This window comes from Trachypithecus francoisi, unplaced genomic scaffold (assembly GCF_009764315.1).
Source record: "Trachypithecus francoisi isolate TF-2019V2 unplaced genomic scaffold, Tfra_2.0 Lachesis_group4, whole genome shotgun sequence".
Taxonomy (NCBI): Eukaryota; Metazoa; Chordata; class Mammalia; order Primates; family Cercopithecidae; genus Trachypithecus; species Trachypithecus francoisi.
Window position 1 is genome coordinate 138,016,361 of NW_022681469.1, and position 15,417 is coordinate 138,031,777.

Consider the following 15,417-nt stretch of genomic DNA (forward strand, 5'->3'; position numbering starts at 1 on the left):
TAGATACATAGGTGATTGATTGATAGACAGATAGATAGGCAGGCAGAGAGACAGAGAGATAGAGACAGGGTCTTGCTGTGTTGCCCAGGCTGGTCTCAAACTCCAGGGCTCAAGCTATCCTCTTACCTCAGCCTCCCAGAGTGCTGAGAGCTATCAAAGCCAACATGGTAGCAAACCGCCACTGGTCATTTCTCTACTAACCTTCAATTCAAGATGGTGACTTCAGCATACCCACTGCATTCCCTGCCACATCAATTCCCCAGAATGGAAGAAAAGTCTATAGAAATATATCTATAATATAAAATATATTTTATATAAACATTAAAATCCATAATAAAAAAACTTTTTTTAAAGGTGCTAAACCTAGCTTTACTTAGTGGATTTTCCCATCCCAAATCCGTAACTCCAAGACTTTCCAGGAGACAGTAGACTCTCCTCTCCTTCAGCAGGCACCAGCCTACAGTTCGCAGGGAAAGCACGCTACCTTGGCATCAGCAATCTCCACGAAGTTTTCCCTGTCAGTGAGCTTGAGATAATGGATGTTGAGAGGAGGGCCCAGAGCTTCCTGTGCCTCGGGATGGTTCTGCAGCTGTTCCATTGCCAACTTGTAATATAAACCCCTGGAATGAAGCTCTAAGGACGAAAGACACACTTATTTTCCTTATTGAACTTGGTCAGGTAGAATCTACTACAAAGAAAATTAAATAATGCAATTGACGTACAGGGTAGAAATAGAAACATGAAATTTGTGGATGGACGAATAATTAGGACCATCTACTCTAAACTGTCCATTTTACAGACTCAAAAACCAAAGCACAGGCAGGCAGTGTTTTGCTGGGATGTGCAGATGACCTTGGGCCTTGACCTCATGCAGACCCTTTCTGCTTCACCTCATTTCTACCCTCACTCATTGCCTTATTTCTACACCTAAGGGGTTTGATCAGCTCTTCCCTAAGTTTCCTCTCAAGTCTCTAAGTTTCCTCTAAAGTCCTATGATTCCATGACTTGTTCAAAGTGACACAGCTGGTCCACGGCAAAGCCGAGGCCAGAAGCCATGACACCTGACTTCTAAACATTGCCTGTTCCACTAACATGAGACGTAAAATAGGCCACAACATTAACAAAACCCTCAGGCCAAGAAACAGGATATGAGAATGTTCACTCATCGAGATTTAAGCCAACATTTCAAGTCAAACTGCTCTCAGTCTCAGGAATCATTCTGAGCCTACAGGCTACCTGGTAACTCTGGGCAGCACCTCCCAGAAGCTGTAAGTTCTAATAATCAGCTGCCCAAAGGAGGGAGCACAGGAAGGCCTCCCAAGCAGGCTGTTCAGTTTGGCCACAGAAAGTGCTTCCCTTCTGAAGGTCCCATCACACTAATGAAGGGAAAGGTGACCTGACCCTGGAGAGGCCAAGGGAACCCCCTCCTGGGCTGCTTCCCAGGAATAGGGATACAGGGAATACCACAGGAATGAACACGGTGCCAGCCATGATAGGAAAAGAAGGGACAGAAGCAGAGTCCAGACAGGTAATCTTTACTGAGTGATTTCCATGGCCAGGCACTGTTCTCAGTACTTCACACATCTCACAATGTTCAATAGCTCTCGTGTTGTGAGATTCAATTCTCACCTCATGCACAGGCACCAATATGACCACACATCACACCAATAAGGTAACTAACGCCCAGAAAGGTGACGGACTCCCCCATAAGGCCACATAGCTGGTCAAGAGCTGGAGCCAAGATTCAACCATTCAACCCAGGCAGTCGGCTGCAGTGCCCAGGTCTCACCGGCTTAGCAGCCTCCTAAGGGAGAAAGGCTGTCACACCGGAAGGCTGAACCCTGACCCAAAAATGCACCCATTCCTCTCATGTCCTGCCCCTGCCCTTTGGCAGAGGGAAGAGGAGGCCAAATTATTCAGTCTGAATCATTCCTGGGAATGCTCGTCTCAAGCCCCCTCTAGACTCAGCAACTCCACCAACTCTGCAGGAAGGTACAGAGAGGCTGCAGAGGACACTGGAGCCTGTTTGCTTGTCTGCTGGTGACACTCACATCCTGGGAAGAAGTGAAAATGTTGCAGAGTGGATGAGGAGCCAAGCTGAGTGGGGATAAAGGAGCCTTAAAAAAGTCAGTCTGGAAAAAAATGCTGCCGCTTTGCCACCAGTAGCATTAAAATGACCTTAAATGTCCTGGCTGCTGACAGTAATTGTGGCCTGTCTTTACAAATTCAAATTTGAGTGCAGTGGGGCTGGAAGCTGCATGTGTCGGGATTTTGCCATCGTGGTCTCTGCTTTTATTTTCTGCCCCTGTCAGAGTCGCTTGCTTGTGGTCCCTCCTCCATTAAATCAACAGCAGAGAATGAAAGTGCAACTAAGGCTGACGACACTGGACCCATACTCACAGCTTTCCCCACCTGTGAACCATCTGGCATTCCCCTTCCCTCTGTCCTTTCTTTTATCATCTCAGAATCTTGATGGAGCCACTGTGTGTGCACTGGACTGAAAGCCCACCGTGCTTTGCTAGGCTTCTTATGCAAATGAATCCTGGTCCTTTTATTTGTACTCGTTGCTCCTGGAAAAACTGAGATTACAGGACACAGAGGAAGCTACAGCCAATGAAATGGTGGACTAGCCTTTAAAATCACCCTCTCCTCCTTCTCTAATCTAAAGAAAGCATCTCAAGTATTTCCTGATAGAGGAGCAGGAGCAGGATTGCTAGGAGGAGGTCAGGCTGCACGTGGCTTGCAAGATACTTACTTTGTATGAGGTAATACACAAGGGCAAAGCCCCCAGCACCGAACACACCGCCGAAAAGGACCTTTATTCCCAGAGGAATTGACTGCCTGCTTCCTGGATACTTAAAAACAAAAGATACAAATTTATTGTAGGATTCCCTGTTTTGTGCCAAGGGGATTTGCCTGGCGTGGGCCCCTCAAGGAAAGAAGCATTAAGGAAGTCAGCAAGGAGGCCAGACCGCCCTCCCTCATTTGCTTCCTTTCCAAATGCCAGGGTTGGTTCTGGAGCCAAACTGAGTGCCCTTCTGAGGGTGCCCTCTCGAGAGTGGCCCATGTCCAGGACCCATGCTGTGGGGGCCCTGCCGCCCCCAGCCGGCCCAGCACAGAGCAAGCATTCAGCCCACCATCCTGACAGACAGAGCCCAGACTGTGCGCCAAGCCCCGCGTGGCCAGGAAGCACAACCACTTTGTCTCAGGCCAACTGGTAAACAGGAAGCTTATCCTTTGTGGCAATGGCTGGTCCTTATAAGCCTGCAAATGGGCTGGAGCTGTCACTGGCTCCTTTCTTTCATATTTTGAAAAATGCCCCACCCTTGGGATGAGGAAACTTTGGTTATGACTTTGAGGCTGAATGAACAGATGGAGGGATGCCAACTCAGCAAATACAGCACACCACATCCACCCTGGCTTTAGCCCCTGTCCCCTGAAGGCCTGGGTGGGGCTGGGAGCAGCAGTGGACTCCCTGGAGCCAACTCTCCTCCTTCCTGGTGGCCATTTAACCACTGCTCACAGCAGCCTGAGGCTTTCTGAAAAGTGTAAGATACCTGACCATAAAACAGTAGGACGTGGGCTATAGGAGTAGGACAGGAAAGGACAGGAGAGGGGGTCACAATTCAAACGCCCACAGGGCCAAACAGGTCACATAAAAGACAGCAGACACTGCAAAGACAAGGACGTAAGGCCCAGCCAAGAAGACAGCTTCAACTTGGCTCCAGCTGACTGTGGCTATGTGGCCCCAGTCTCAATGGATCTTTCCATTTTTCAAGAGGGGTCAGAAATCTGATTTTTTTTTTTTTAATGTGAAATTGCCTCGATTCTAAATGCTGACAACCAATTTTTAAAAATTGCTAACAAAATGCATTTGTGAATCAAATTATTTCTGTGGGTTTTCAGTTTGCTTTGACCATCAGCGCATCCCAACCCTAAGTGAGATTTAGGTAAATTCCTGTCTGTCTTTGCTGACATTTCTCCAAAACGAATAGAGATTTTGGACAGACATGGAAATTCCGGTTTTAGATAAAGGAAAAAACTCCGTGTTTGTGTCCCTACTTGAAGATTTAACCTCAGATTTTAATTGTGCTCCTTTCACAAAACAAAGCCTCTGATGTGTCCTAAAGGGGTCAGAGGTAATGCAGTGCAGAAAAGTTAGGTATAATGTGAGTTCCTTTGCTGGCTGGAACACATTCTCACCATCTGCTTCTCCACCTTCCAGAACACAGAGTAACAACTAATTGTCTACTCATCATTTCTGAAAACTTGAATGTAAAGGAATCCATAGAAACCCTGTTGGAGGAAGCTCCTCAGGGAGACATTCTTTCTGAGAACTAATAACTAAACATACCCTTGAATCAGGCTACGGGTGACCAGTTCTATACTAAAATATTTAATCCAGGTTTACGTATATAAAGGGCTTTGATCAATTTAACAAATGAAGGAGGGTGACATTTTAGATTATCTTTGTATTATCTGCTTATATGCTGTTTTGTTCAACTAAGAAAAGGCTGTTGAAACCACAAACAAATGTACAGCAACTGCTGTGAGAGTGCTAGCTAGTGCCCTATAATATGTGAGAGTATCAAAATGAGTGTAAAGTCAATTACAGTAACGTGATCTGGGAAAAGCCATTTAGTTCTCATAATGAAAACGGTCAGAGCATCTCTGAAGAATGTATTAGTCAGATCTTGCTTAATTTGAAGAGAGCCCAACAGGGTGAGGCAGCCAGACTGGGTTATGCAGACGTTCCCAGAGTGTTACAGCTTCCAACGCCAGCATGGGACACCAGAGAAAGACAAAGCCGGAAACAATGCAGAAAATGCCCCTCCCGTCCCTCTTGTGAAGTTAAAGCACAAGTGAACCCTAAAGACCAGGAGAAGCCGGTAACTATTCAGGGAGTGACTACTTCTATTGTCTAACTCGAGAATACCCTGGCACGTTCTAGTGCGGAACTTGGCCCTGGAATATTCCATTACCTTTTGCCACATCATAGCACAACTCTCTTGAAAATCAGCAAAGGCAAGTTGTCCTGCAATTAGAAAAGATTTTACATTAAAATCATTTTTTAAAGCCCAATTCTCTCTAGTCTCATACAGCCAAGATTTATTACCAACCCAAGCTTTAGAACATGAACAAGAAGTTAAATTTAAACTCTAAAACAAGCCTTGTCTGAGAAAGGCCCTGGTTTTTCCCCCTTCTGCCAAATTAGGAAGAAAAAACAAAGCCTGCGGGTTTCCTGTCTGTGTCCTATGTACTTTTTGTTACAGCAACCAAAGAACCGGTGTGCGCAAGGGAGAACCGCAGGCAGCAAGTGCTTTGACCACAGCACAAACACGGGGCCAATCAGCAGGTGGCTGGACCCGCAGAAGCAAGATGCTAGCAATAAAAGCTGTACATGACAGAGTGAAAACAGCGCTTCACAGTTAAAAAGAAACAATAGTACAATAAACCCATACATGAACTTTAACAATATTGATACCTAACACTTCTCTACTATTATGTGTCTTGTACTATTCTAAGCACTTTACAGAATTCATTTAATTCTCACAAGCCTTTGAAGTAGGAACTATTATCATCACCCTCATTTTACAGATGAGTAAACTGAGGCACAGAGAGGTTAAGTAATATGCCCAAAGATGCACTAATAAGTGAGTAAGTGGTAGAACGGGGATTCAAACTCATGGAGTCTAGCTCCAGCATCTGCTCTTTCAACCACTGTGGTACACTAGCTTTAAGATATCTAATTAAAGCAATATTGATATGTGAAAACAGTGTCTCTGAGCTAAAATATATTCTTACTGTTCAGTGTAAAAGTCCTTGGCAGGCATGCCTTTCCTGCTATTTTTCCAGACAAGGTAGATACATATTTGTACCTTCATTCCTTCTTTTGTTTAGCAAACGGTTACTGAGGGTCTGATCTGGTCAGACAGTAAGAATATAAAAACGGTATCAAGATATAAGGAATTCTCCTTAGTCCTGAAGGGAATACAGACAATAAAACAAATAATTGTAACATAGACCTATCACATACAACTGCACAGCTATGCACTGCACAACCCTTGTAGAGCACCATGCACATTAGAGACATCAAAGATGCCTGTCTTTATTAAGACGGTTTGCCAACAGTTGGAAGTACTATGAAGTATCTTGCAGAAGGGGTGGGTGTCTTTTTCTAATTTGCACAAAGGTGCCTTCGGGCTAGCAGCAGCCTGGTTAGTGCAACCAGATATATGCACCAAGAGAGGAAGTAACACTGAGGAAGTGGTCAACCCTGATGCAGGGAATCCGCGGAGGTTTCACAGAAGTTTACCGAGAAGAGAAAGGTGAAAGAGCAGGAGAACAGCTTCAGATCCAGGAAATGACAAACAAAGGCAGAGTGGGCAGAAACAAGAACTGAAGTGTAAAGTGCAGGAGAGGAGCCACAGGAAACAGGTCCGGAAACGGAGGGGCAGCAGCATAGTGAGTGATTACTGCTAAGAAAGACCCTCGACCTTGAGCTGTGGGACTCTGCAGTTGAGGGGCTACAGAAAAATCTCTCTGGGACAGAGGGGTGGGCAGATGCGGGGAGAGAAGGCAATGCAGCAGTACTGCCAGAGGACAGCAGAGTCCAGAGCTAAGACCAAGGTAGCAAGTGTGCCGCAAAATGGTGGTTTCTTAAAATATTTAGGATGAGTCTTATTTATTTATTTACTTATTTTTATACTTACTCATTCCAAAAAGGATGATGGAGCTAACAAAGATACATACTTTAGAAGAGAAGAAAACAGATAGATGAGGAAATGAAGATAAATGAAAAATAATATTCAGAAAAGAAATAAGGCTGAAATAAAGTTAGAGCACAATAGGACATACTGGTATTCACTAGGTATTTCCTCAAGGTGCCACATGGTTGACACGGCTTCCTATCTGCTCAGCAGACAGGGAAGCTTGAGGAGCTACAAGGTCCAGAGTGTCCGTGGGGAAAGACAAATCTACCACTGAGTCGGAAGACAATAGCTGCTAAGAATACATGAAGCCTCAGAAAGCCCTCGCCAAGACTCAGAGATTCTCTCGAGTGACTGGTGTCGCAAACATCCTGAGAGTTAAAAACAAGATCACAAAAATAAAAAGTTCCCAACTACCAAATGACTATAACATCCAACTATGAAAGCCACATTCATACTCCCCCACCAACAAAAAAACAAAACAAAAAAACAGAAGAATTATTTTACAAGCAGTCAAAAGAGTGAGGACTCAAGAGTGCTTAGGCAGTGAGGATCAACCAAGTCTCCCTAGAGCCCTTCCACGTCAAAGAAGGGGTTGGGGTGCGAGTGGTGGGCAGGAGATGGGTTCAGGAGTGAGTCGGGGGTAGCAAGAGCTCCTTTTCAACCAGCTTCAGTTTACCTGCCCCTTCAGTTGCCTTTTGAAGAGTGTTAAGTATTCCCCGACCTCACAAAAAAACAAAAATTAGAAAAGGCACTGTAGAGGAATAGAGATGGATTTCAGGCTAACTGCAGGAATGTTACCTCTTAGAACTAGTCTTCTAGTAAAAAGCGAAAATTTAAAAATGTGATGTGCCATACTCTGCAATAAACTCAAGTTCAATCAGTCTACTACGTTGCCAAATAAGGGCAGATTTATTTGCTTAACAGTTTGCCAAAAGGCAAGGGTTGCATCTGTATTGAAAATCAAGGAACTTGTTAGCCACAGGAAGGTGGCACAGAGCACTGGCCAAGGTCTTTTAGGAAAGCAGTCTTAGCTCTGCTCTGATACACAAAGGGATGACTTTGGCCTCCAAAGGCAAATAGTTTATAAACCTTTTCCAAAGTACTAAACCCTTTCTAGAGCCAAAGAACAGTCTGCTGAACAGATGCAGCAGACGCTCGAGCTGGCACAGGCTGGAGGATCCTGTCAGCCTCCCTTCAGCCGGGACCAGAGTAAGCATCACCAGGGAGATCAACAGAACAGCCAGGGAGTTCAAGCCATAGACAGGATCCCACAAGGGAAGGGTGGAAGCAGGCAGGTGGTGCAACTTCAAGCTGGGAAGTACACCAGAATCACAGGAAGAGCTTTAAAAAAAAAAGAAAAAAAGGCCAGATGCGGTGGCTCATGCCTGTAATCCCCACCTTTCAGGAGGCCAAGGCAGGAAGATCACTTGAGCCCAGGAGTTCAAGACCAGCCGGGGTAACATGGCAGAACCCAATCTTTACAAAAAATACAAAAATCAGTCAGGTGTAGTGGCATGCACCTGTGGTCCCAGCTACTCAGGAAGCTGAGGCAGGCGGATGGCTTGAGCCCAGGAGGTGGAGGTCGCCATGAGCCGAGACCATGCCACTGCACTCCAGCCTAGACGACAAAGCAAGACCCTGTTTCAAAACAAACAAGGCAGATGTCCAGGCCACATCTAAACCAATTAAAATAGAATCAACAGGGGCAAGACCCAGGCAATGGTGGTTTTTAAGCTTCTCAAGTAATCGCAATATGCAGCCGGGCTTGGCTGGGAACAAAGCACATAAAGCAGCATTACAGGGAGCTGAAGCAGGAGCAGGGTCAAAAGCCCGGCTATGAACACAGGCCATGTGACATTCCCAGCAGGCCTATTAACACCCAGAGTCCTCTAAAGCAGCGCTTTGCCAAGCATAACCTATTCACTTCACCTCTGCTCCTCTGGGTAACATGGCTGGCCTGGCTTGTCCTACATCTGGGTAACCACTATGGGCCAGTCACCATGCAGGATATTTTATATGCACTACTCCTATTTCTTAAAACAATCATAAAAGGTAGATATTATTTTTGCCTTTCTGAACTAAAAAAAAAAGCCTTAAGAAAGGTTCTGAAACTTGCTTATGGTCATGCAGCTATTCCCTGTCAGAACTATTACATGCATCTGACTCCAAAGGCCATGGTTTCTCCACTAAGCCAAGACCATGGATTTCAGAACAATCAGCTGCTCACACAGGTAGGATGTGCTGTCCAAAAGCCATTTCCATCTGCCAGAAGCAAATCACTGCTACAAAGGGAAAGTTTTAATCAATATATCTCCAAGTTATAATTTAAGGGAACAAGGTAAAACAAAGAGATACAAAATCACTTAGCGACTACTGGGAGGACATGGAAAGATGATTCCTCCCTATTGTTGAATGGGCACGGCTCATTGCTACTGCCACCCCGCGGATTACATATCGTTCAGCCTTTAAAAATCGAAAAATTGTCAAGGGCCATGGTAGAGGAGGTTGGGGGGCGGCAGAAAGATAGTACAGAGAATTATGCTTAAGACAATAGAAATAAAGAAAGTAAAGGCAATATAAATTGAAATGAAAAAGAATAAGAAACAAAACCCAAAAGGCCGAAAATAAAGATTAAAAATTTGGCATTTAAGAAAAAGAAGTATGAATGGCAAAAACAAAATAAAAGAAGACTAAACTTTTTTGAAGAATGAAATGTCTCAAATGTAAGGTAAGGGAGACAAAAGGATAGTACCAAAAACATAATGATAAAAGCATGCGAGTCAACATAATAAAAGTTGTTTTTTTTTTTTTTAAGTAAAAGACTATGAAATTAAGCATTTTAAAAATTAAGCACACAAATGTTAGCGCTGACTTTTTAACCTCATTTTGGCTCTGAAATCATGGAATAACTTGAATGCTTGTAGAGGAAAGGCTTACTGTAACCTTTTATTCTTTTTTTTTTATTATTATTATACATTAAGTTCTAGGGTACATGTACATAACGTGCAGGTTTGTTACATATGTATACTTGTGCCATGTTGGTGTGCTGCACCCATCAACTCGTCAGCACCCATCAATTCATCATTTATATCAGGTATAACTCCCAATGCAATCCCCCCCGCCCCTTAATAGGCCCTGGTGTATGATGTTCCCCTTCCCGAGTCCAAGTGATCTCATTGTTCAGTTCCCACCTATGAGTGAGAACATGTGGTGTTTGGTTTTCTGTTCTTGTGATAGTTTGCTAAGAATGATGGTTTCCAGCTGCATCCATGTCCCTACAAAGGACATGAACTCATCCTTTTTTATGGCTGCATAGTATTCCATGGTGTATATGTGCCACATTTGCTTAATCCAGTCTGTCACAGATGGACATTTGGGTTGATTCCAAGTCTTTGCTATTGTGAATAGTGCTGCAATAAACATACGTGTGCATGTGTCTTTATAGCAGCATGATTTATAATCCTTTGGGTATATACCCAGTAGTGGGATGGCTGGGTCATATGGTACATCTAGTTCTAGATCCTTGAGGATTGCCATACTGTTTTCCATAATGGTTGAACTAGTTTACAATCCCACCAACAGTGTAAAAGTGTTCCTATTTCTCCACATCCTCTCCAACACCTGTTGTTTCCTGACTTTTGAATGACTGCCATTCTAACTGGTGTCAGATGGTATCTCATTGTGGTTTTGATTTGCATTTCTCTGATGGCGAGTGATGATGAGCATTTTTTCATGTGTCTGTTGGCTGTATGAATGTCTTCTTCTGAGAAATGTCTGTTCATATCCTTTGCCCACTTTTTGATGGGGTTGTTTTTTTCTTGTATATTTGTTTGAGTTCTTTGTAGATTCTGGATATTAGCCCTTTGTCAGATGAGTACATTGCAAAAATTTTCTCCCATTCTGTAGGTTGCCTGTTCTCTCTGATGGTAGTTTCTTTTGCTGTGCAGAAGCTCTTTAGTTTAATTAGATCCCATGTGTCAATTTTGGCTTTTGCTGCCGTTGCTTTTGGTGTTTTAGACATCAAGTCCTTGCCCATGCCTATGTCCTGAATGGTATTACCTAGGTTTTCTTCTAGGGCTTTTATGGTATTAGGTCTAACATTTAAGTCTCTAATCCATCTTGAATTAATCTTCGTATAAGGGGTAAGGAAAGGATCCAGTTTCAGCTTTCTACTTATGGCTAGCCAATTTTCCCAGGACCATTTATTAAATAGGGAATCCTTTCCCCATTTCTTGTTTCTCTCAGGTTTGTCAAAGATCGGATGGCTGTAGATGTGTGGTATTATTTCTGAGGACTCTGTTCTCTTCTATTGGTCTATATCTCTGTTTTGGTACCAGTACCATGCTGTTTTGGTTACTGTAGCCTTGTAGTATAGTTTGAAGTCAGGTAGCGTGACGCCTCCAGCTTTGTCCTTTTGACTTAGGATTGTCTTGGCAACGCGGGCTCTTTTTTGGTGCCATATGAACTTTAAAGCAGTTTTTTCCAATTCTGTGAAGAAACTCATTGGTAGCTTGATGGGGATGGCCTTGAATCTATAAATAACCTTGGGCAGTATGGCCATTTTCACGATATTGATTCTTCCCATCCATGAGCGTGGTATGTTCTTCCATTTGTTTGTGTCCTCTTTTATTTCACTGAGCAGTGGTTTGTAGTTCTCCTTAAAGAGGTCCTTTACATCCCTTGTAAGTTGGATTCCTAGGTATTTTATTCTCTTTGAAGCAATTGTGAATGGAAGTTCATTCCTGATTTGGCTCTCTGCTTGTCTGTTACTGGTGTATAAGAATGCTTGTGATTTTTGCACATTAATTTTGTATCCTGAGACTTTGCTGAAGTTGCTTATCAGCTTAAGGAGATTTTGGGCTGAGACAATGGGGTTTTCTAAATATACAATCATGTCATCTGCAAACAGGGACAATTTGACTTCTTCTTTTCCTAACTGAATACCCTTGATTTCTTTCTCTTGCCTGATTGCCCTAGCCAGAACTTCCAACACTATGTTGAATAGGAGTGGTGAGAGAGGGCATCCCTGTCTTGTGCCAGCTTTCAAAGGGAATTTTTCCAGTTTTTGCCCATTCAGTATGATATTAGCTGTGGGTTTGTCATAAATAGCTCTTATTATTTTGAGGTACGTTCCATCAATACCGAATTTATTGAGCGTTTTAGCATGAAGGGCTGTTGAATTTTGTCAAAAGCCTTTTCTGCATCTATTGAGATAATCATGTGGTTCTTGTGTTTGGTTCTGTTTATATGCTGGATTACGTTTATTGATTTGCGAATGTTGAACCAGCCTTGCATCCCAGGGATGAAGCCCACTTGATGATGGTGGATAAGCTTTTTGATGTGCTGCTGAATCCGATTTGCCAGTATTTTATTGAGGATTTTTGCCTCAATGTTCATCAGGGATATTGGTCTAAAATTCTCTTTTTTTGTTGTGTCTCTGCCAGGCTTTGGTATCAGGATGATGTTGGCCTCATAAAATAAGTTAGGGAGGATTCCCTCTTTTTCTATTGATTGGAATAGTTTCAGAAGGAATGGTACCAGCTCCTCCTTGTACCTCTGGTAGAATTCAGCTGTGAATCCATCTGGTCCTGGACTTTTTTTGGTTGGTAGGCTATTAATTATTGCCTCAATTTCAGAGCCTGCTATTGGTCTATTGAGGGATTCAACTTCTTCCTGGTTTAGTCTTGGAAGAGTGTAAGTGTCCAGGAAATTATCCATTTCTTCTAGATTTTCTAGTTGATTTGCATAGAGGTGTTTATAGTATTCTCTGATGGTAATCTGTATTTCTGTGGGGTCGGTGGTGATATCCCCTTTATCATTTTTTATTGCGTCTATTTGATTCCTCTCTCTTTTCTTCATTAGTCTTGCTAGCGGTCTGTCAATTTTGTTGATCTTTTCAAAAAACCAACTCCTGGATTCATTGATTTTTTGGAGGGTTTTTGTGCCTCTATCTCCTTCAGTTCTGCTCTGATCTTAGTTATTTCTTGCCTTCTGCTAGCTTTTGAATGTGTTTGCTCTTGCCTCTCTAGTTCTTTTCATTGTGATGTTAGAGTGTCAATTTTAGATCTTTCCAGCTTTCTCTTGTGGGCATTTAGTGCTATAAATTTCCCTCTACACACTGCTTTAAATGTGTCCCAGAGATTCTGGTATGTTGTATCTTTGTTCTCCTTGGTTTCAAAGAACATCTTTATTTCTGCCTTCATTTCGTTACATACCCAGTAGTCATTCAGAGCAGGTTGTTCAGTTTCCATGTAGTTGAGTGGTTTTGATTGAGTTTCTTAGTCCTGAGTTCTAGTTTGATTGCACTGTGGTCTGAGAGACAGTTTGTTATAATTTCTGTTCTTTTACATTTGCTGAGGAGTGCTTTACTTCCAATTATGTGGTCAATTTTGGAATAAGTGCGATGTGGTGCTGAGAAGAATGTATATTCTGTTGATTTGGGGTGGAGAGTTCTATAGATGTCTATTAGATCCGCTTGGTGCAGAGATGAGTTCAATTCCTGGATATCCTTGTTAACTTTCTGTCTCGTTGATCTGTCTAATGTTGACAGTGGAGTGTTGAAGTCTCCCATTATTATTGTATGGGAGTCTACGTCTCTTTGTAAGTCTCTAAGGACTTGCTTTATGAATCTGGGTGCTCCTGTATTGGGTGCATATATATTTAGGATAGTTAGCTCTTCCTGTTGAATTGATCCTTTTACCATTATGTAATGGCCTTCTTTGTCTCTTTTGATCTTTGATGGTTTAAAGTCTGTTTTATCAGAGACTAGTATTGCAACCTCTGCTTTTTTTTGCTTTCCATTTGCTTGGTAGATCTTCCTCCATCCCTTTATTTTGAGCCTATGTATGTCTCTGCATGTGAGATGGGTCTCCTGAATACAGCAGACTGATGGGTCTTGACTCTTTATCCAGTTTGCCAGTCTGTGTCTTTTAATTGGAGAGTTTAGTCCATTTACATTTAAGGTTAATATTGTTATGTGTGAACTTGATCCTGTCATTATGATATTAACTGGTTATTTTGCTCGTTAGTTGATGCAGTTTCTTCCTAGCCTCGATGGTCTTTACATTTTGGCATGTTTTTGCAATGGCTGGTACCGGTTGTTCCTTTCCATGTTTAGGGCTTCCTTCAGGGTCTCTTGTAAGGCCTGGTAGTGACAAAATCTCTAAGCATTTGCTTATCTGTAAAGGATTTTATTTCTCCTTCACTTATGAAACTTAGTTTGGCTGGATATGAAATTCTGGGTTTAAAATTCTTTTCTTTAAGAATGTTGAATATGGGCCCCCACTCTCTTCTGGCTTGTAGAGTTTCTGCCAAGAGATCTGCTGTTAGTCTGATGGGCTTCCCTTTGTGGGTAACCCAACCTTTCTCTCTGGCTGCCCTTAAGATTATTTCCTTCATTTCAACTTTGGTGAATCTGGCAATTATGTGTCTTGGAGTTGCTCTTCTGGAGGAGTATCTTTGTGGCGTTCTCTGTATTTCCTGAATTTGAATGTTGGCCTGCCCTACTAGGTTGGGGAAGTTCTCCTGGATGATATCCTGAAGAGTGTTTTCCAACTTGGTTCCATTTTCCCCCTCACTTTCAGGCACCCCAATCAGACGTAGATTTGGTCTTTTTACATAATCCCATACTTCTTGCAGGCTTTGTTCATTTCTTTTTCTTCTTTTTTCTTTTGGTTTCTCTTCTCGCTTCATTTCATTCATTTGATCCTCAATCGCTGATACTCTTTCTTCCAGTTGATCGAGTCGGTTACTGAAGCTTGTGCATTTGTCACGTATTTCTCGTGTCATGGTTTTCATCTCTGTCATTTCGTTTATGATCTTCTCTGCATTAATTAGTCTAGCTGTCAATTCTTCCACTCTTTTTTCAAGATTTTTAGTTTCTTTGCGCTGGGTACGTAATTCCTCCTTTAGCTCTGAGAAGTTTGATGGACTGAAGCCTTCTTCTCTCATCTCGTCAAAGTCATTCTCTGACCAGCTTTGATCCGTTGCTGGCGATGGGCTGCGCTCCTTTGCAGGGGGAGATGCGCTCTTATTTTTTGAATTTCCAGCTTTTCTGCCCTGCTTTTTCCCCATCTTTGTGGTTTTATCTGCCTCTGGTCTTTGAAGATGGTGATGTACTGATGAGGTTTTGGTATAGGTGTCCTTCCTGTTTGATAGTTTTCCTTCTAATAGTCAGGACCCTCAGCTGTAGGTCTGTTGGAGATTGCTTGAGGTCCACTCCAGACCCTGTTTGCCTGGGCATCAGCAGCAGAGGTTGCAGAAGATAGAATATTGCTGAACAGCAAGTGTACCTGTCTGATTCTTATTTTGGAAGCTTCCTCTCAGGGGTGTACTCCACCCTGTGAGGTGTGGGGTGTCAGACTGCCCCTAGTGGGGGATGTCTCCCAGTTAGGCTACTCAGGGGTCAGGGACCCACTTGAGCAGGCAGTCTGTCCCTTCTCAGATCTCAACCTCGGTGTTGGGAGATGCACTGCTCTCTTCAAAGCTGTCAGACAGAGTCGTTTTGCGTCTGCAGAGGTTCCTGCTGCTTTTGTTGTTGTTGTTGTTAACTGTGCCCTGTCCCCAGAGGTGGAGTCTACAGAGACAGGCAGGTTTCCTTGAGCTGCTGTGAGCTCCACCCATTTCAAGCTTCCCAGCGGCTTTGTTTACCTACTTAAGCCTCAGCAATGGCGGGCACCCCTCCCCCAGCCTCGCTGCTGACTTG

The 15,417-nt window shown here is 43.1% G+C and overlaps 1 protein-coding gene across 11 annotated transcripts in view; it reads right to left on the reverse strand.

Moving 5' to 3' along the window:
* LOC117073277 (cytochrome c oxidase assembly factor 1 homolog) overlaps positions 1 to 15,417 on the reverse strand; it is a 95,357-nt gene that overhangs the window by 6,032 nt on the left and 73,908 nt on the right. For 8 of the 11 annotated variants that reach the window (XM_033193935.1, XM_033193938.1, XM_033193939.1 and 5 more), the window contains 3 exons: positions 4,983 to 5,035; positions 2,756 to 2,855; positions 485 to 633 (listed from right to left, as the gene is read on the reverse strand). In XM_033193935.1, coding sequence (XP_033049826.1) covers positions 485 to 633; positions 2,756 to 2,855; positions 4,983 to 4,997 — 264 coding nt within the window. In that variant the 5' untranslated portion in view covers positions 4,998 to 5,035. Of the gene's footprint in view, positions 1 to 484; positions 634 to 1,067; positions 2,580 to 2,755; positions 2,856 to 4,982; positions 5,036 to 5,120; positions 5,291 to 15,417 lie in introns of those variants that run through there. The other 3 variants (XM_033193937.1, XM_033193936.1, XM_033193933.1) reach the window with 3 other exon arrangements.